This window comes from Molothrus ater, chromosome 9, assembly GCF_012460135.2.
Source record: "Molothrus ater isolate BHLD 08-10-18 breed brown headed cowbird chromosome 9, BPBGC_Mater_1.1, whole genome shotgun sequence".
NCBI classification, from domain to species: domain Eukaryota; kingdom Metazoa; phylum Chordata; class Aves; order Passeriformes; family Icteridae; genus Molothrus; species Molothrus ater.
Genome location: NC_050486.2, coordinates 20,025,279 through 20,045,593, shown reverse-complemented (window position 1 = coordinate 20,045,593; position 20,315 = coordinate 20,025,279). Strand labels below are relative to the sequence as shown.

The following is a 20,315-nucleotide window of genomic DNA, read 5'->3' as shown; positions in this document are numbered from 1 at the left end:
GGGATCGGGGGCGGGGCGTTCTTGCTAGGGCGGGGCTATCCGGGCTGGGGGCGGGGCGAAGAAGGAGGGACCAGGCGGGTGCTCGGGGAGGGAGCAGAGTTTATGGAGGGATGGGGGCGGTTGTGGCTGCCCGCGGCTCCCAGCCGCTCATGAGCAGGTAGGACTGGTTGGCGATGTCGGTGCTGGACAGGCGGCCCCCAGCATGCTCCGGCGGCGGGCCCGCCTCGCGCCGCGGGCCGGGCAGCACCTCCAGCAGGCAGGGCAGGACGGCCTCCTCCGGCGGCTGCTTGTCGAAGGCGCTGGCCTGGGGGGACACGGAGTGGACGCGGTAGGGGCTGCCCTTCGAGCTGCCCCCGGGAGCTGCTGAGCCGCCCTGCCCGCCCCCTCACCTGGCCGTGCTTGCTGCTTTCCTGGAGGAAGCTGCCCAGAGCACGGTGCAGGTCAGGAACGGGCGGCCAGAGTTTCTGTTTCACGTTGCTGGGTACGGAGGAAGGGGCATCGAATTTACCTTCAGACTTGAGGTGCCCTAATGCCCCGTGCAAGGTGCCCAGACTTGGTGCTGGACCCCCCCCCCCCCCCCCCCCGCCTGCCCCCGGCACAGCCTTTTACCTGTAGAGGGAGGGGAAGGTGCAGCGCAGCCCCAGGAGCACTGCTGAGAAGAGCAGCGGCACCACCGTAACACTGGGGATGAGCCAGCCTGCATCTGCATCGGAGGAGGAACGCTGGAACTGTAGCCCTTCCCAGCCCCACCACCTCTGAGCCCCTCGCAGCCCCCTGCCCCGTGCTCCCCACCCCATTTCCAGCACTCTCGGCCTCTTGCTGTCAGCCGTGTGGCTCCTGTGGCCTCAGCCTCCAGCCCTGCCCCTTACCCACATCAGCCACGGCATCAACCACAACAGGTTTGGACCAGGCGCTCCAGCTACCCTGGTACCACGGCCCGCTGGGCTGGGCCCGCACCTGCGCGTGGTAGCGGGACCCTGGCCGCAGGTCCAGGACCTCTTTCCTAGCTGCTCGTGGAACCTGCAGGACCTGCGGGGCAGAGCCGAGCTGGAGGCATGGCTGCTGGGGGGTGGCACCAAGAGGCGGGTCCCGCTTTACCCGACCCCGTGCCTGCCATGTGTCAGCAGCGGAGGTGGGCAGCGCTGCTCGGGGTATCCTGGGCAGGCCTTACCTTCCAGTCATGGCTGTTCTCCGTGGCATAGCGGACCTGGTAGTCCAGCTGCTCTGCCAGCAGCTCCAGGGGCGGCAGCCACTGCAGGCTCAGCCGGCCCTGCGACACTGTTGCCTGCACAAGCTGTGGGGCATCTGTGAGCACTGTTGGTGTTGGGGACAGGCATGTGTCGCTCCTGTGAAAAGGAGCATGGGACACTGTGTCCCCTGTGAGCCAGGCAGGGGCTGTGATGGCACTGGGACTCACCAGCCTGATGCAGCCAAAAGGGCTCCTTGAAGTAGCTCAGTGTGGGCAGCATGTGGGTCCTGGTGACATTCACCAGGACGGAGATGGCACTGCCAGCCTTGGGCTGGAAGGTGCAGGCATAGGTGCCCTGTGCCCCCTTGCTCACCTCCTCACACTGTTGCCATGCATGTTCCCTGTGGGAAGAGTGGGGAGCCAGTCAGTCCCACCAAAGCATACCCACAGTCAGCATTCCTCCTGCACTTGCCCAGGAAAGCTACTGCTGCTTGTAGTCGGAGGTGCAATGTGGTGAGGAGGTATGAGGTTGGTGGTGGAAGGGCAGGACAGAGCAGGGTATGGGGCCCACTGTGGGATATTGGGACACAGTGGTCCCTGGGATGTGGCTGCCTGAGTGCCATCTGCCTGCCATGCCCCTTACCTTGTGCCAGCCCCACTTGGAGGTGGCCGGTAGAAGAGCTGGTGGGAGCTGTGGGTCTCTGCAGGGTCCCAGCTCCACTCGCAGCGCACGTGCCGCAGGTCAGGGGTACTGCAGCACAGCCCGATGTCTCCTGGGCAGGGGACAGCCAGGACAGGGAGGGGGCTGCTTCCCCTTGGCCCCCAAAACTTGGGAGTCGCACCTCGCGACTGCAGCCCCAGGCGTGGGTGCCTCCCTGCTGTTCCTGCCAGCACCCCTGCAGAGGGGATGGCTGCTCACCAGAGGAGTGGGGTGTCTCAGCAGCCAGAGCCTGCGACCAGGGCCCCCAGACGCCGTCCATGGAGGTACCGTCAGGCTTGCTGCGCACCTGGATGTGGTACCTCACCCCTGGCTGCAGGTCCCGGAGCACCACCCAAGTGTTGGCCTGGACCAGCCTCTGCAGGAGAGGGGCCAAGCTGAGGAGCAACTGCAGGCCCCAAACCCTCCTGCCAATCCCTGACCCCTCTATGTACCTGCCCCAGTGCCAGGGAGGCTGCCCTGGGCGTGTGGGTGCTGACAGTTGACTGCATGGAGAGGTCCCCAGGGTGCTGCCCACCGGGGTTCAATGTGGTGCTGCAGGGCATCCCTGGGGAGCTGGCAGGGCAGCACTGCACCTCGTAGAGGAAGAAGTTCGGGAAGTCAGCAAGTGGTGGCTGCCACGACACGCAGAGCTGCCCTGCAGCCCCAGCCCAGTGGGCAGTGATGTCCAGTGGGGGAGCAATGAGACCTGCAGAGAACATGCCAGGGTGTTTGTCCTCCTGCAGCAGCCCCAGTCTGGGCAATGCCTGGTCCTGCTGGGGGACGCATGCAAGTCTCCTCCCAGGCTGCCTCTGTGCATGCAGGGCTCAGGGTGTTGCCAGCCCCCGTGGCAGGCAGCAGGTCAGGGGACCCAGATCCCCAGATCTGGGGACTGTCCTGTTGTCACAGAGCATTGCCCAGTGAAAGGGACTCACCCACTGCATCCACGCTGAGCTCCCGCCAGTACTTTGTGTGGTTTGTGGTGGCATCCAGGACGCGGAGGTGGAGCTGGGTGAAGAGCCGCACGTCCTGGCTGGGGAAGACGCAGACATGTCGCTTCCCACCAGCCCCACGGGGCCATGTGGAGACCACGCACACTGTGGGCACATCCCTGAGGAATGGAGAGTGGGGTCTTGCAGCACCTCATGCCTCCTGCCTCAAGCCAGACTGGAGGAGAGGCAATGTGGGGCACAGCACCGAGACCTCGGTGTCACCAGCTCCTTTCCCGTGCCATAATCCACTGCAAGGCACCATCCCCATGGGACTGAGGGACAGCCAGGCCCCAGCCCTGCTGCAGGGTGTGCAGCAGCTGCTGTATAGCTTCTGTGGGCTCTCCATCTCTCCTTGCAGCTTGGAGCCACTGGGATAGTCCAGATTGCTGAGACACCCTGACCCCACTGTTCTCTGTCCAGAAAGGAGGAGGCTGTGTCCCCACCATGTCCTACCTGCTGTACCAATAGTAGAAGTGGCACATCCCAGTTGTTGTCTCCTCCTCGTCCCAGAAGCAGGTGAGGTCCTCAAAGGAGCGGGAGAAACAGAGGATGTCCTCGGACACGCCTGCTAGCAGTGCAGCGTCTGGGGGAGTGTGGCCATGAAGGAGCCCCTGGGCACAAACCCATCCCCATCTCACCTGCTTCCACCTCAGGCACGTGGGGCAGCCTGAGCATGGCCGTGGCACGGGTGCTCTCCACCAGCTTGGCACACTGGGGAGGGACAGGGCACCCATGCTGGCTGCTGGCTTGCACCGGGGTCCTGGCTGGTGCAGGGCTCCCCCCGGCCCCACCACGCCCCCTCCTCAGTACACGAGGTCCTTGAGGACAAACAAACATCCCGAAATAGCCCTGTGGTCGGGGGGGGGGGGGAGCTCAGGGCCCAGCGATCAGGGGGAAGCACCCCTGCCCTGCTCATGCCGGAAGGTGCACGGAAGTGAGATAAGGAGGAGCAGCACCCCAGGGAAAGGGAAAGGGCCTGGGGGGCTGGTGTGGGGGCATGTGGTCCTGAGCAGGGGGGATGCCCAAACCCCCTGGGGTTTGTCTGTCCCCTTCAGTAAGCTGTGCTCCCTGTCATTACATGGACAAACTGCAGCATCACACCCTGCAGGATCTCTATCTGAAGCACTGGTAGCTCTGCTAACATATGGGTGTCTGCCCCTGTTGTCGTGGAAGAGGGACAGCCCCAAGATGCAGGTGTGTGATGCACAGGGGTGGTCTTGCTGTCCCCAGCATTGCTCCAGCAGTCCCTACTCCCCCCACTCCCTCTGCCCTGTGACCTGCTCCAGCCCTCTTCCTCCTCCTCTTCCTACCGGCATTTGCTGCCTTCCCCAGGGGTTGCCCCCAGCTTTGGAATCCCACAAGCCCACTGCCAATGTCTGCTGCATTTGCTGAGTAAATCCATTCTCTGCTACACACCCCTGCACTGCCAGTTGAGCCCACCCTGGGCAAAGATTAAGTCACAGCTCCCAAGTATTCTTGGTGTCCTGCTCACCCTGTCCCTTCTCTTGCCTTGACCCCCCCCCAGCCCTGTTCCTCACTTCCCAGCCCTGTGTTGCCTTCTTCCCCATGTCCATTGTCCCATCTCTGCCACAGCCCCCCCACCTGTTCTTCTCTTTTTGCCCCTATTATCCCACCCCAGGCCTCATGCTGGCTCCATGGCCTCATCCATCTCTGAGCACCAGGAGATGAAGTGGCCAGGTCCCAGCAGCTCTGTGGCACAGGGACCCATGGCATCAGTGGGAGCCCACCCTGGTCCTGTGGGCCATCAGAGCATCTTTGCTGAGCACAGCCCATTTCTTAGGAGGGGCAGCTGCCCAGCTCTGCAGCCCCCACCAGCCATGCTTGGGCAGTGCTGCCAAGCCAGTGGAGAGCTCAAGGCACAAAGCCCTTTTGCAGAGGCTGTGGGCAGAATCCAACCCTGACCCTTGTCCCACTGCCCCTTTGGGGGTGACTAAAAATGTGCTCCCAGGTCTGTCCTGGCCAGAGACCTGGGGTGGGGCTGGAGACACAAGCAGGAGATCAACAGGGTTTTATTCAATTAATGCTTTTTATGGTATTACAGAAACTTCTAAAGGGGCTAAAGAGGCGCCTAAAGAATGCATGATTTCATTCTGAAATGAGACAAAGTTGGGGAGTGGCTCTGGCAGGTGCAGTGAGCCAGACTGGGGCCAGCTATCAGCTAAGATGAGGATGTCCAGCAGGACAGTAAGATCATGACAGCAAGGCTGGTGCAGGAGCCCTGGGGTTAGCCTGGCAGTGCCACTGCATTGCCCATGGTGCAGAGCTGTGCCATCAGATGTTAACTTGAGTCTTGTTCAAACCCTCATCACATCATAACTCTGAGAACTTCTGATGAGTGAGGAGCCCCTCTGCTACTGGAGCAGGACTGGGAGCACCAGGCTGCCATCCTCAGGGGCAGCCCATGGGCAGCCAAGCTCTGCTTGCAGAGAGCATAGATGTTCCTTTACTCCAAGCATCTCAGGGTGTCCCACTGGTGAGAAGTGCACTCCATTGCTCACCCTCCTGGAACACTCCCTGCACACCCTCCTGGAATGCCCCTTTCCCAATCCCATAGATTTTGGCTGCTGTGAGGTGCTCGCTGCCCACACCTGACATTCTAGCTGCTCTCTGGCCCATCCTTTGGGGGAGAAAATAGCCCCAAGGACCTACCTTGGGATGTCACTGGCTCAGGGGCTGACGGTGGGCTGCGGAGGCTGAGCAGAATGGCAGGGAGCAGTGAGAGCTGCCAGCCCTGGCACAGGCAGGCTGCCATCCTGCAACCTGTGTGCCGGAGCCACGCGTGCTGCACTCGTCCCTTCCCGGTATCCTGGGAGCTGCTGCGGCTCCTCCAGGCGATACCTTTATCTGGGAAGTGGTGGCTGTGCAGCTCAGGAAGCCTGGCTGGGGGCTCCCCCCACCCCATCACCAGCACTTCCCTGTGCCTGAAACCACAAGGCCACAGCCCCTCTGCCGCCGGCCGCAGTGCCAAGAGAGACTGCTCCTATCAGATAGGCGGCATGTTCCTGCCCTTGTGGCTACTGGCATGCTGGGAGGATGGGGTAGGAAGAAAAACAACCCCCAAGAAACTAGGGAGGCCCCTGTGTGGGGCAGGGCAGGCTGTTGGGGCTGCTGCCACATGGGAGCACAGGATGTGGCACAGCTGATCTGCCTCCATGGTGTCCTGTGCCACCTGGCACCGGTGTACTCCAGGTCTGCTCTGCCAGCAGCACTGTCTCTGTGGCTGTGCTGGGAGCAGAGCTGCAGGCACAGGGGGCAAAGCCCTCAGAGGTGCTAGTGCTGGTGGTGCAGGAGCAGGGCCACAGTCATGCTCAACCAGTGCATTACTTCTGGTGCTGGAGCGTCTCCCACCCTGCCAGGGCACAGCTCTATTGCACAGCCCAGGGAGCACCAGCCAGGGCACAAGGAGCCACTTGCACGTGTCCCCTGTGCACCAAGGCCAGGTTTGCTTCTCCAAGCCCAGCAGCTGAGGACAACACTAGAGGCACTGAGGGAAGAGCAGCGCCAGCCCAAACTTGCCACAGACAAATTTTGTCAAAAAAAGAAGACCTAGGTGTAAGCAGGACTGGTGACACTGCCCCAGACACTGTCCCCAGCTGGGAGCAGAGAGGGTGCAGAAGTGGTATGTATCAGGCTGTTTGTGAGGGCCAGTCCCCATCACTGATTCACTGGGGACCTCAGGGATGGGGCAGAGCTGCAGTTCACACCAAAGAGCACAGGACCCAGCTGGAGGAGCAGGGCCATCCTTTAAAGACCAACCAGCTGAGGGGAAGCTGCAGGAACAATTTTTAAGCATGCAAGAGGCAGCTGTGCATAGGAAGGACATAGTCTGTTCTCCATATCCGTTTGGGGACAAGACCAAGTCTTAAATTGTGTGTGTGCGAAAAGATCCCAGTTGGATCCTAAGAAAACCCATCTCCATACCATGATGAGACCCGGGACTTGTCTGGGAATGCTTGGACATTCCTGGAGATTATCACAGGACCCCAGTGGGAACAGGATTCTGAGGAGTGCCCACCACAGCAGCAGATCCTGTTCCCCAGTGCTGTCAGTGGGGCAGAGGTGGGTCCCCACCAACACTCCTCTGGACCCAGCTGTTGCATGATCTTTATTGTCCATAAGGCAGAGCTGACATCTCCAAAGGGCCACTGCAGAGCTGGATGCTGTGCACAGCCATCATTGTCTTTTTGCACCCAGCAGGGTGGCCCCATCCCATGCCAGCAGCGCTGCTCACAACCCCTGGCACCATTTCAGGCTCAGAGCATGCTGAGGGCTGCAGCTGTATTGCTGCTTCCTCCTCTCACCCAGAGCTTGAGCATTTGTGTCCGTGGGCTTAGGCAGTACCCTGGCTTCTGAGGAAGGCCCTCTCCTGCCTGCTCTGCTGCCAGCACCCTGCTGCTGCTTGTCCTTGGGGGCCACCCCAGCATGTCCCAACAGTGTGGGGCTCTTAGTGGCTGGCACCATGCCAGGGAGGGGACAGCACAGTCCTGCTGCAGGGAAGGCACTCTTGAGAAGGGGCACTGCCATTTGGCTGCTTGGCCCTGGAGAGGATGAGCAGCCCCTTGTCCCCACAGCACTGTTCCAGCAGGCTGGGGCCAGCGCAGCCTCACGCCTCCTCGGCGGTGGCATCAATCCCCGCGTAGGTGAAGTTCTCGAACAGGGCCATGTTCACGTAGGCCTGTGGGGGAACCCCAGTTAGGAGCCGGTTGTGAGCATATCCACATCTATCTCCTGTCCCCACTAGCATGCTCACGGGCACTGTGCCCTGTTGTCTCCCTACACCCAAAAAGTGATGGTGGAGTTAATCCCCATACATGGTTCTGCTGCCACCACTCACCTTCCTGGCCTCCAGCATGCGGATGAGCTGCATGGAGATCTGGGCGAAGGGAGGGCGCTCGTAGGGGCGGTCCCGCCAGCACTGCCGCATCAGCTCGTACCTGGGGGCGGAGAGTCGTGGGCGGCTCAGTGAGCACAGGAGGAGACGGGACGGAAAAGCTCCTTGTGGGAGATGGGGGAAGCAGGCGGGAAACTAAAGCCGAGGAAAGGTGTTTGGGTGTGGGACCCCAGCCCATTCCTCAGCCACAATGCAGAGGCAACCAGGCAGAAGCTACTGGAAGGTGGTGCGAGCCCTGTGGGGCAGTGGGGTTAGGTTACGTGGGTGCCACCACCAGCCCAGGCTCTGTCCACTTACACCTCGTCGTCGCAGTTACGCGGCTTCTCCATGCGGTATCCCTGCGGCAGCTTCTCATAGAGCTCGGCACACGTCATCCCGCAGTACGGTGTCCCCCCTGCAGCCAGAGACACCCAGAGCCTGAGGAGGTGACAGTCCCTAGGGTGTTCCCCCCAGGGCCCCAGGATAACCAGACCTACAGGGACCTGAGTGAAGGCAGGGGACAGGGAAGAGCCTTACCCAAGCTGACAATCTCCCAGAGCAGGACACCGAATGACCACCTGAAAGGAGAGGAGCCAAGGCTGTGACAGAGTGCCCAGCTGTGCCTCGCTGATGAGCACAGGGCAAAGCCCAGGGTGGAACAGGCAGCCAGGGCTTGGGCTGAGCCAGCAGCTCCTCAGGAAGATGCACCAGCATCACCTCCTGCCCTTGCAGCATCCAGAGCAACAGCATTGCCTCTGTGACTGTACCAGAGGGGGTGGAGGCGGCCACAGCCATGCCCCAGCCTGGTGCCCCTGCCTGCAGCACTTACACATCGCTCTTGGTGGTGTACACGCTGTAGTTGAGGGACTCGATGGCCATCCAGCGAACTGGCAAACGGCCCTGGGGAAAGAGAGAGCCACCATCAGGGCTGGAGGAGTGCCTCCTGGGGAGAAGACAGCTGTGATCCAGCCAGTTCTACCATGGTGGGTCGGTCACACCAATGGTGGGCATCCTGCCCACCACACTGGTGCAGGCCCCATGGGGATGTTTCACTCCTGGCTCACCATTGTCTTCTTCACATAGACCTCCTCCCCTCTGGAGAGGCCAAAGTCGGCAATTTTGGAGGCCAGGTTTTCTCCCACCAGAATGTTTCTTGCTGCCAGGTCCCTGTGAATGAACTGAAAAGGAAGAGCAGTTAGCAGGAGCTACATGCTCCCTCCTGCTGGTCCCAGGGACCTCATGCCTCGGTGGGGAACCCCCAGGCCTCAAGGAGAGGGTGATCTGAGGGGCTTGCTGGGATGTACCTGCTTCTCACTCAGGTACTGCATCCCCTTGGCCACATCTGAAGCAAACTGGAGGAGCTGCTGGGATGTGAGGGTGGAGGCAGTGCCATGCTCCTTGGCAAAGGCTGGGTCTGTCTCCAAGACTCGGCTTTTGCGCAGGAAGTCGAGGAGGTTTCCATATGGAGCATACTCAATGGCAATGTACAGATAGCCTGGGGGGCAGGAGGAGGTCAGGCTACTGGGGCTCTCCCCAGCAGAAAGGAATAGAGGAGTCAAGGGCAGAGGTTGTGGGGCAGGGTAGAATGGGACAGCTCTCACCCTTGTTCTCACAGGCACCCAGCAAGTTGATGATGTTGGGGTGATGGCCCAGTTTGCACAGCACCTCCAGCTCCCCAGCAAAGTCCCGATGGTCATTCTCTGAAGCAAACTCTGGAAGCAAAGAAGGGATGAACACCTCAGGCTACAACAGGAGCCTTTCCTCTGCTTCTGTGCAAAAGAGTCCTGATGCTCCCCAGCACAAGCATGGCCCAGGACACAGCTGCAGCAGTCAGCCCACCCTGCCTCCTTCCCCCAACACTCACCTTTGAGCATCTTGATGGCTGCATTCATTTTCAGGCCGTCTTTTTTGATCATGGCCCTGATTACCTGCCCAAAATTGCCCTCCCCGATCATGTCCTCAAACTTGATGTCTTCCCACTCCAGGATGGGGTAGCTGAGGGGCTCAGGCTGCGGCTTGGGCCGGCGTGTGAGGGTCAGGGTCCCTGAGTTGAACTGTAGGATGGTCTCTTCCCCCTGGCAGATGGAAGCAGGTGAGGTTAGAGGCACCGGGCACCTGCCCGCCCATGCGGCAGTCCCAGCAGGACAGGAGTCATGGGCAAGGGTGGGCTCCGCACCCTCTCCATGTGGAAGTGAGGTCTGGCTGCATCCGGGCTGGAGGCTATGGAACGTGACCTGGATCGGGCTGGGACCTGGGGAGCAGGGGACACGGTCCTGGCGGGGCAGGCGGCACTCACCGAGCCAGACTGGTACGTAAAGGTGCGGCGCCGGTGGAAAAAGTTCTTCTTGATGAGGAAAAGTGCCAGGAGAGCAAAGAGGATGGTGAAGCAAGTGACGGACACAGAGCCAACAATGGCCAAGAGTAGCTGCTGGTCTGTTCCCGCCTGCTCAGTGCCCTGGCTGCCCAGGCTGGGCGGGACGCTCAGCACTCCTGCCAAAAGGAGGGATGGAGGGTTGTGGGCCATGGTCAAGCCCTGCCTGGCCTGCACTAGTGGCCAACCACCATGACAGCAGCCCTCTCCCAGCACCAAGATCCCCAATGAAGACACTATAACCACATCCAGAGCTCTTGGTGCCACAGTGGCACAGAGGGGGAAGTGTCACCGCCCAGCTCCTGACACTGAACCACTGGTTTCTGGACCTCCAACCAGCTTTGGGTCAAGCCATGATCTCCTCCCATGCTGGCTCTGCTCTGCTCCCCCAGCCCCTTGATTCACATCCCCCGCTGCCCAAGGCAGAGTCACTCTGTAGGAGCCATGATGTCATCATGCCACCCCTGCCCCTGTAGAACTAGGAGGAGCAGGTTTTCTTAAGACACCAAGAGTTTTGATCTTGGGCTGCTGCTTCAGAGCCACGCTCAAAGGTTGCCACAAGCACCCCAATCATTCTTTGCTGATCAGAATCTGAGCCCAAGCTGCAGCAGAGCTGTGAGCCCTCTGCCTGCTGGGACACCCCTCTCACCATCCCCGAGGGTCTTGGCTTTCATGGGCAGGCTCCATTCCCCTGGCACATGGGAGTTGGCACGGACACGAAACTGGTAGCTGGTGCTGGAATTGAGGCCCCCAATGATCTTGGTGGTCTCGGCGCCACTGTCGGTGTCAATCCACTGCGGTTCACTGGTGCCTCCCACCTGCTGCAGCTCCACGATGTACTTGGTGATGCCCCCATTGGGGTACTCGGGCACCTGCCAGGAGAGCCTGACCGCGGTGTCAGACACGGGCTCTGCTGAGAGCAGCTGCGGGGAGGAGGGCCCTGGGACCAAGAGAGAAGAGTGTCAGGCCCAGAATGGGGCTCCTCGTGCTGCTGGGGCTCAGTGCTGCTGCTAGGATTGGACCCTGTGGATGGCAATGGCAACCAGAGCCAGGTCAGCTTTGAGGGATCTTCAGGGATCCCTGGCCCCTGCTTGGAGGAGGTGGAGGTGCTCTCCATGTACCACAGTGAAGCAAGACTGTACTCCCAAATGTTCCAGCCACACCATCTGAGGTCTAAATGCCTGTGTATTGACTAGCTCTTGTGACATTTTATTTCTTTAGGCCTCCATCACATACTGCCTACCCACCACCTCCTCTGAGCCCCCCCTCCTGCCTGCCCACATCCCTAACCCCAAATTTCAAAATCATACAAAGCTCATACAAGCAGAGAGCAGAGGAAACCTGTCATCCCTCAAGCCTGATGCCTATCAGTCCTCTCAATGTGTACTGTACGGTGCTAAGCCCTCCCAAAGGCCTCATGCATGCCTTCCTTGGTTGCCAGAAAGCTTGGTCAGGCTGGTGTTCCATCTCTGCATGGTCTTCCACCTACTCCAGGAGCTCTGTGTGTGTGTGCCCATAGGTGGGACTGCAGGGCTCCCCAAGCCCTAGTGACCACAGCAAAATTACCTGGCAGCAGGGTTAAAGCAAACCAAAAGGGAAATATTTTTTTCATGCAGAGTATAATGATATAGAGGAACTAGTTGCTACAGGGTATTGTAAAGGCTGCAAGTATAGACAGGTTTGAGCAGGGTGTAGAGAACAGATCTGTTTGTGAGCATCACTCATGATGACCTGAATGTCACATTCAGCTTAGGATGTTTCTCAGCTCCTTGGTGCTGGAGACTGCAGGGTCTAGTGGGGAAAGGAGGGCCCATTTTCCCCAAACAGCTGGGATAAGAAGCAGCCAGACCTGGGGATGGTTGCTGTTACAATTATAACTGATTTATCATTGCAATTCCCTGTTACAGTTCCCAGCATTCCACTGGACTCACCTTTACTGTTGATCATGACCTTATAGGAGTCAGAGGGTGGCCCCAGGCTGGTGCAGTGATACACCAGCACCTCCAGCCTGTACTCCTTGTTAAACTCCAAGCCCCCGATGCGGGCAGAGAGCACAGAGATGGATGTGATGTTTTTCTCAGAGACCAACCGCCTTGCAGAATCAAAGAGGTGGACAATGAACCCATGTGCTGGCTCATGGTTGCTTGGCAACTTCCAGTTGACATGAAGCATATTTTTCTCTTCTACTGACCAGCCTTCAATCACAGGTTTGACTGTGGGCTCTGTAAACAAAAAGGCAGCAAAATCTCACGGCACATCAGCTGTGAGACCTTTCAGGCTCTGTGCTGTGCAGGGTCAGGGTCAGGGTCAGGGCCAAGGAGATGGAGGCTCACCGAGGCAGTCAGTCACCATGATGGCTTCGGGACCCTTGCTGCCCTCCCCACCAGCCCCTGGCCGGCTCAGCTGCGCCTTGACGATGTAGGCGGTGACTGGCCGGAGGTTCATGAGGGTGATGTTCTCGCTGTTGTCGACTGTTGGTCAAGAAAACATATTAAAACCATGCCCATCATCCACAGCCTGCCCTGACACCGGCATCCTCCTCAGCATCACCACAGGGGGCCTGGTATGGAGACATCTGCCCACCCCAGATCTCACCCTCCCACACACAGGTTCCCCAGCCCTGTAGGCACATACCCACAATGGATGACCATGCTGAATTGTCATCCTTGGGCTTGTAGAAGAGCTTGATGGAGGTGATGGGTCCATCACCAGAGAAGCTGTCCACAGGTGACACCACGAGCTGGCGACTCTGCTTGGCCAACAGCCGGGGGGCGCTCAAGGGCACTGGTGGCACTTGGGGGGAAGAAGGGAATGACACTGGTGGGACTGGGAGCAACAAGGAGCAGAGCATGGATACATCTGCCACCTCTTGGCTCCTTCCAGCTTTGTCAGGAGAGTCTTTTATAATCACCCAAACCTGTCTGCTGGCACTGTAGCCGACGATGGGAGGCGCAGGGGTTGTTATCACCACACCATGCTGACAGCCACCTGCAGCAACCCTGGCTTGTCCTGCTCATGCCACCACACTTTCCTCACCTCGGATATTGACCTTGACTTTGCGGCTGTCCTGGCCCCCCGTTGTGGAGACCCGGCACTCCCAGAGCCCCGTGTCTGCTTTGTCAGGTGCCGCACCTCAAACTCGCAGGTGATCTGCTTTGGCTCGATGATGGTTTTGATGACCTGTGGCACAGAGGGTGCTGTCAGTCCCTCCACTCTGCCCCTGGCTCAGCCCCCATGAGTCTCAAGCTGCCCAGCAGCTGCAGGTACTCTTGAGGGAGCTGTGAACATGGAGATGGTGGTGGGGCAAGGGCATGGGGCAGTACCTTGAGCACAGTGCCGTCAGCCTTGCGCAGCTCCACGCTGTCCCTGGTGGGCAGTGGGTTGCCAATGGCCACGCAGCTGATGATGGGCTCTGAGCCCAGGTTGAACTCCAGCTCTGAGGCCAGCTGGATGATCTGGGGGAACCGGTCTGGTACACAGAAATCAACATTAGGGCTGGCCCTGCTCCTCCCCTACAAGAAAACCTGGCACCTTTTCTTGGACCCAGATGCGGCCAGACTGTGGTGCCAAGGGAAAGGTGATGGATGCTGTGGTGCAGCCCTGATCCCCACCCCACATGCTGGGCTCAGCAACACTCTCAGCACAGATAATGCTGGGATCCAGACCAGATGTTGCCCTTGCAATGTCCTGGTTTCTACAGACTTGGAGTCTAATTCCACAGCCAAGGGGTCCTGCTGAACCAGCTGGCGAGACCAATAGCCAGCGGCCCTCCCAGCCACTGATGAGGAAAGAGCCAGCACCCACTAGAGGGTGGGGGATGGAAACCTGCCACAGCCCCTGCCAATCTCACCTGACTTCTCACAGTGCTGCCCATGCCAGCCTGCAGGGCAGACACAGCCACTGAAGCGGTTACAGCTGCCTCCATTTTGGCAGGTGCACTCCAGGGCACAGTCAGGGCCGTAGAATCCTGCGGGACAGGCTGTGGGAAAAGAAGAGCTCACTGCTACCCCTGGCCATGGCACAGGACCACAGAGACAGCAAGCAGCTGATGCAGGCAGCTGTACTGCTCAGCCTGTGTTGACCCTCAGATGTGGAGAGGGTTGCAGAGGTGCTGCTGGAGAGCAGCCAGGCCCTGGAGGAAGCCCAGCTGGGTGAGAGCTGGTGGACACCCATGTCCCTGTACCTTGGTCGCAGCGGGAGCCACTCCAGCCCGAGGCACAGGAGCAGCCATAGGGGTCGAGAAGGCAGAAGCTCAGCCCCCGGCAGCCCTGGGCTCTCTGGCACGTCTCCTGGCAGTTGCGGCCAAACTGGCCTTCCTGGCAGGCTGGAAAAAGAAGCATGGTCTGCTCTCACCCACCATTCATCCATGCACTTACTGCCTGTGGGTGGCACAGAGATGGCTCAGGGTGCCCCAAGCCCCGTATCACTACCTCGAGGAGACAGGGGACCCATGTGGCTGGGCCAGCCACAGAGGGCACTGAGGGTGGGGAGGAGCTGGGGATGAACAGGGCATTTCTAGACACAGTGCTCAGATCTAGGCGTGCAAGAGATTCCCCCACATATGCCCTGGGCACAGCACCCAGTGCTGGGCAGGCGGAACCCACCTCTCTCACAGCGGGTGCCCATGAACCCTGGAGGGCAGATGCATTCTCCAACGTGGTCATGGCAGATGCCGCCGTTCAGACAGTCGGGACAGTCCTTGTCACAGGATGGTCCCCATTTCTTCGCAGGGCAGGCTGCAGAGAGAGCAGAGAGGGCCAGGGTGCCACCTGCCACAGGGCAGGGTACGGCTGTCCCCAGTCCCAGGCAGCCAGGGCCCTGCTCACCTCTCACGATGAGGCGGTAGAAGGCACTCCACAGAGGGCTGTCCCCCATGAATGTGGCACTGTAGACACCGTTTTCGCTGACACTGACATTGGGGAGTGTCAGGACGACGTGGTCATCCTGCACCTCGCCCCGGTCCGTGGTTTGGTAGTAGGTGCCTGCAAGGGGACAGAGGGTTATCTGTGACGTCCCATGCCCACAGGGCCAGTGCCAGGCACCAGCTGGGAGCAGCTCCAGCCCTGTGTCTGCTCTTGGAACTACTTGCCGTTTCTTTTCCACATAACATCTGTCTCCTTCCTCTTGAGGATCCTGGCAGAAAAGGTGGCCACCTCAGCAACATTCACAGACTGTGTGGCCTTCACTGGGAAGAGGTGGGCTGCAGAGGAGGAGGAGGCACAGATTGCACAGCAGTCACCCCCTGAGGGCACTCACACCCGAGGGCAGTGCTGACACCTGGTCACACCAGGACACACCCTGGCATGTTTCTGCTGGAATGTGATGACACATCTCCCTGTCCACTCCATGTTGGACCCAGGACCCCCCAAGTCTCTGCAGGAACTGGGCTCCCTCACAGCCTCTTCAGGCATATACTAAGGAATGGGATTTGGCACCCTGCCCTCTGACCAGCCCGCCATCTGCACAGGATGCTGGTGGCAGCAGTCTGGGGAGGTGACATCTGAACAAGTGTGCATGGTGCACCCCACCTGCTGGTGAGGTGTGGAGTGCTGCAGGCAGGGAAAGCAGGGCAGGGGAGGGGAATTAAGTGTGCAGGAGGCTGCACTCCAGCCCCCAGGACCAGCAGCCCCATCATGGCTGTTTTCCTGATTCCCCAGGTGCTGGGGTGTGCAGCAGCAATGAACTCCTGGAGTATTAATGTGAGTCAGCCAGACCCCAGCCTGAGCACAAACAGAGCTATAAATACCTTAAGGCCTGGGAAACCAAGCCCTGGGCGTGCCAGGACAGACACAAAGGAGGACACAGGCGGCTGCTGATTTTTGGAGCCTGGCAGTACTCCAGCTTGCATACAGTAAAAGGAGCCACGCCAGGCTGGAGCTAAAACACATCCAGCCCTGTGTCCTGCCCCTCTGAGGCCAAGGACCAGGAGGAAGCAGCACACACTGCAGACGCCCAGGGAAGGGCACCGCAGGTCACACTTGGCAGTCATTTCCCAGAATCGCCTCCCCATGTATCCCTCTAGTTGGGATCTTTCTTCCATGGACTTTGAAGCCCTCAGTGGTGGGCTCACAGATTTGGCACTCACTCTGTTTCAATCCACCTCACACCCTGGAATGAAAGGCAACAGTTCCCTGGGGACCCCCAAACACAACACTTTGCATTTGTGCACACAGATTTACCTGTCACCCCATCACTGAAGCCCTTCCAGGCTGCATCTCTCCCCTCTCTCCCACTCCATAGTGCATCCACCATCTCCCCAGGCAGCTCAGGGACAGCAGGCAGCATGGCTGCTTGTTCAGCTCTGCACCCACAGCTGGTGACACAGGTCCATGCAAAGACCTTGTGCCATGCCAGTGGGAACTCCCTCGTGTGACAAGAACCACTCCTATTCCTACTCTCCCTTTTTTTAGTCAGTTATTTACCCATGCAAAGATCACTCCTGCCACCCCCTGGGTGCAAAGTTTGTCTCAAAGAACCTCTGAAAGGGATTTTTCCCAGTTTTCTCCAGGAATTTGAGCAGACAGTATCAATTTGGTCTTTCACAGCATCCTCACTGCAGCCACCCCAGAGACCCTACCACTGCAAACTCTTTCTCAGGGACCATACCACCATATATTCTGCTCTTTATTACAGTTTGTGCTCTTTTTCCAGGTTCTGACTTGAGTTTTCAGGCTGTAACTCCCTACCCAGAAGTTTTAGGAAAGTCTGGTTTCCCAAGGGCAGCAAGACAGCCTAGCTCACCACACACCCAGCCTGGCGATGTCATGCTGCTCCATTCTGCTATTTATCACCTGTCTCTTGCTAACAACAGTGGCATTTTAGACAGATCCTCCAGCAAATTTTCCCAACCTTTCTGTTGTACACACAGATACAAAAATTTTTAAAATGTTGGTTTTCTGCAGTTGTTTTTCTGGGTGTCTTTCTGCTCTGGAAAGTGTAAAAGATTGTTTATTGACAGATTTAAACACTTCTGAAATTGCTTCTCAGGATCTCTTTGGTTTGCTTTACTTTGTTTTTTCAGTAATGCTTCCAAAATTTATCAAACTTCCTAAGTTCTTCTCATGCATGACCTTTTGAGAGCTGCCAGCTTTCCTCTAACAGCATTCCCCACCCACTGTTTAATCACCCTGGCCTGCTTTGGTGTTCTCTCAGGCTAAACAGGAGAGATGGCACACACCAAGCCACTTCAGTGAGTTCTGTATCCAGCTCTCCTGCAAACATGCAAATTTTTTGCTTACTAATTCCTTTATTTTTTTACCTTCTCCTCAAAACAGAGCAATAGAAGCTTCTTAGAAACTTGTGAAAGAGACACATTTTTGGCACTTGTAACTCCCAGAGGGGCTCCTCCAAAGCACTATTTTAGCCTGGCTAAGTGGACCCAGGAGTGGGGGCTGACTGAGAACACCCCACTGTCCCAAGGATGGAGCCCCAGAGTCATCATCTCCATCTATGATTTATGAACAAGAACATCTGGGGGTGCAGAAATTCCTCTGTGCTCCTCACCCCATGCTGCTGGTCATGTCTCCCACACTGTCTCCATTGGCCTCTGCTCCATTCCTCAGTGCCACCCTGCTTGCTCAGACAATCTAGCTCTGTTTCCAACAGCACCACTGCCATTTTTCAGCTTGAGCCTCTTTACAAGGACAAAAGCTGAGTCCTGCTCTCTGGGGGATGCTTAGGCCACACCAGCAGCCCTGTGCCCCAGCTTGGAGACACTCAATCTCCTTGCTGAAGCTGTCTTAACACAGGCAGGGAAAATTGTATCCTCTCCTCTTATTCTGAGCAAAAGGACAGCTGTTTTAGCTAGACTTTCTAAAAACGAACAAGAAAGCATCCTGAGGCAAATATCACAGAAAATTTCAGTCCTAATAGGAGTGTGCTGCCCCAGGTGGTGTCCCTGCTGCTGGTCAGCCCAGGGAGGCCCTTTGGATTCTTATGGCCCAAAATAGGAGCAGGAGACGAGCCCAGCACTGCCCTTGGCTATAGTGCAGTCTGGCAGTGCCTCTCAGCAAGCCCCACTGCTGGAAGGGTGATGTGCTGCCCCGGGATGGTGTTTGTCCAGCACCTGGGGAGGCTGCCAAAGATCTGTCCCAGCACTACCTCCTCCCCTTGAGCCTGTGGTGGGGGCATGGGCTGGCACAGCTCCGAAGGGCTACCCCCTGCTCTGGTTAATGATTTCCAGACCCCACAACCTCCTCCAAGGGCACTCAACTTCCTCTTGGACCTTGCCCTTCTCCCAAGCCCCATTATAAATACAGATTGCTCCTCTACGGAGCTCGACCATGCTCTTCTAGCTGAACATCCCTTCCACCTCCCTTCCATCTCCCCACCAGCAGGGCTGGTGGACCCCAAACATAGCTTACGGGTCACCACTGTCCCCTCACCCCCCTGCCTGGTGCTGGGATTGTGAAGCACAGGGCAGGCAGGTCCCCTGTGCACCCGACTGGCAGGCAGGGGCCTCCTGCTGCCCCCAGAAGGCACTCACCATTGTGGCTGTTGTGCACATAGACCACCTGGGCCTGCTCGGTTGGGGTGCGCCCCAGGCAGTAGAGGATCCCCACCAGGTCAGACTTGGAGAAGCCCCTGGCCTGGACTTGGTTGCTGCGGTTGCGGTAGTTTTGGAAGCCCATTTTGGGGTGAGTCATCACGATCTTGTTCTCCCGCTCGATCTGCAGGTAGCTCACATCGTGCTCCCCCATGACACAGGAGAGGAAGAAGTCAGAGTGGGACAGGCTCTGCACGTTGGCAACCAGGGTGATGTCCAGGATGGCCCCTGGGGAGAGGGAGCACAAGAGCACATCACAGCTGGGCAAGAGCATGGCCGCACCAGCCCTGCCTCGGGGCCAGATCCTGTCACCCCGATGTCCCCCCCTTTCTAGGACATTTTTGCCACCCCTAGCCCAGAAGGCACAGCCAAGGCAAAGCAAGGTGCATTGCAGACACATTAGGATGACACAGTCCACATTTCTGCTCTCCTTTTGGAGACCCCAGCTGGATCAGCTTCCCAGCATGAGCCAAGCATGTATCAGAATGGAGGTCTTGGGGTACCTCTCCTCCCATGTCAGAGAGAGACAGCCAGGGGCCTCTGAGAGCTCCAAATGGCTGATCACAAAGGGACATTTCCTCCCTCCCAACCCTGCTCCGATGGCGCCACTGAGCTTCCACAGCTGCCTCTTCCCACCAAGCCACCCTGAGGCAGGGGCTGCTCACTTAAGTCAGATGAAAAGGAGCAATTTACCTGCCAGATGTGGGAAGAGAAGTAGAAGATAAAGCTGGAGTCCCATGTCCTTGGAGCTTGTTCCAAATCTGGCAGAGGTCAGAAAATCCCCAGCATTTCCTGGCTACGGGGCTCAGAGCTGGAGGCTGTGGCTGCCTAGGAGCTCCACGTGAGCAGCAGCTCAGGTCCGCTGCTCCCTGCCCATGTCCCCCATCTCTTCTCCGTGCTGTTGCTTGACTTCCAGGGCAGCTGGGACCACCTCCTGTGGTGCATAGCCTGGACACGGACTGAGAGATGCCCCCGTTTCTCTGGCTCTGTGGCCAGCCAGCTCCTCAGGAGCAGGGCTTGCTGGCCAAGGGGGCCCCGGGATCCCCTGCCTGGTGGCAGCTCTTCCAGGGAAAGGCAGCCGCCCACCCCTCCAGGGCTAGGGCTGCGTGCTCAGGGTTCCCTGAGCCATGCTGAGCTCCTAGCCCAGGCAGGAGGTGCCCTGACCCTGCTTTTCGTCCAATGTTCAGAGCGCCTCATGCCCCAGCCCGCCCAGGCAGTGGCATCCCCATCCCCGCGGTGCAGCCCCGTGGCTGATGGCTGTGGGAAGGGCTCTCTGGAGCAGGGAAAGGAAAGGGGCCAAGGGGCCGTGGCTGGCGGCGGCGGCGGAGCCAAATCCTGTTTCCCATGCGGCGTTTCCTGCTCTCCACCCATTGTTTGGAGACGGCCCTGACTCCAGGAGCCGTCGGGAGCAGCCCTGCACAGGCTGTCCCCCGGGGAGCGGCGTGCGGCGGGGCTGAGGCCGCGCACACCTCGGGGCGCCTCAGCCTCCCGCCGCCACGAGCCGGGGTGCGAGGCACGGCCCGCCCGGGCTCCGGGGTGCGAGGCACGGCCCGCCCGGGCTCCGGGGTGCGAGGCACGGCCCGCCCGGGCTCCGTGCACTGCCAGGGCTTGACTCGTCCTGCAGGGGCCC

At 58.9% G+C, this 20,315-nt stretch overlaps 2 protein-coding genes across 2 annotated transcripts; both read right to left on the bottom strand.

Moving 5' to 3' along the window:
* Positions 1 to 100: 100 nt before the first annotated feature.
* Positions 101 to 5,801, bottom strand: MPL (MPL proto-oncogene, thrombopoietin receptor). Its single transcript, XM_054515844.1, has 12 exons — positions 5,549 to 5,801; positions 3,341 to 3,461; positions 2,822 to 2,997; positions 2,342 to 2,595; positions 2,109 to 2,265; positions 1,833 to 1,962; positions 1,418 to 1,590; positions 1,172 to 1,314; positions 858 to 1,029; positions 610 to 784; positions 390 to 477; positions 101 to 304 (listed from the first exon to the last, which is right to left on the bottom strand). Exons 1-12 carry the CDS (start codon positions 5,799 to 5,801, stop codon positions 101 to 103), a joined length of 2,046 nt encoding a protein of 681 aa, XP_054371819.1.
* A 1,190-nt stretch (positions 5,802 to 6,991) lies between these two features.
* On the bottom strand, positions 6,992 to 19,999 carry TIE1 (tyrosine kinase with immunoglobulin like and EGF like domains 1). The gene is given in 24 exon segments (XM_036388164.2): positions 6,992 to 7,574; positions 7,734 to 7,833; positions 8,088 to 8,184; positions 8,307 to 8,347; positions 8,599 to 8,669; positions 8,834 to 8,947; positions 9,074 to 9,264; positions 9,371 to 9,481; positions 9,634 to 9,844; positions 10,066 to 10,259; positions 10,790 to 11,080; positions 12,072 to 12,362; positions 12,474 to 12,611; positions 12,775 to 12,933; positions 13,177 to 13,257; positions 13,260 to 13,320; positions 13,464 to 13,609; positions 13,991 to 14,119; positions 14,324 to 14,464; positions 14,745 to 14,876; positions 14,967 to 15,122; positions 15,230 to 15,340; positions 18,626 to 18,913; positions 19,379 to 19,999. Coding segments are annotated over 24 exon segments (3,372 nt in total). The 5' UTR covers positions 19,425 to 19,999; the 3' UTR covers positions 6,992 to 7,502.
* Positions 20,000 to 20,315: the final 316 nt, after the last annotated feature.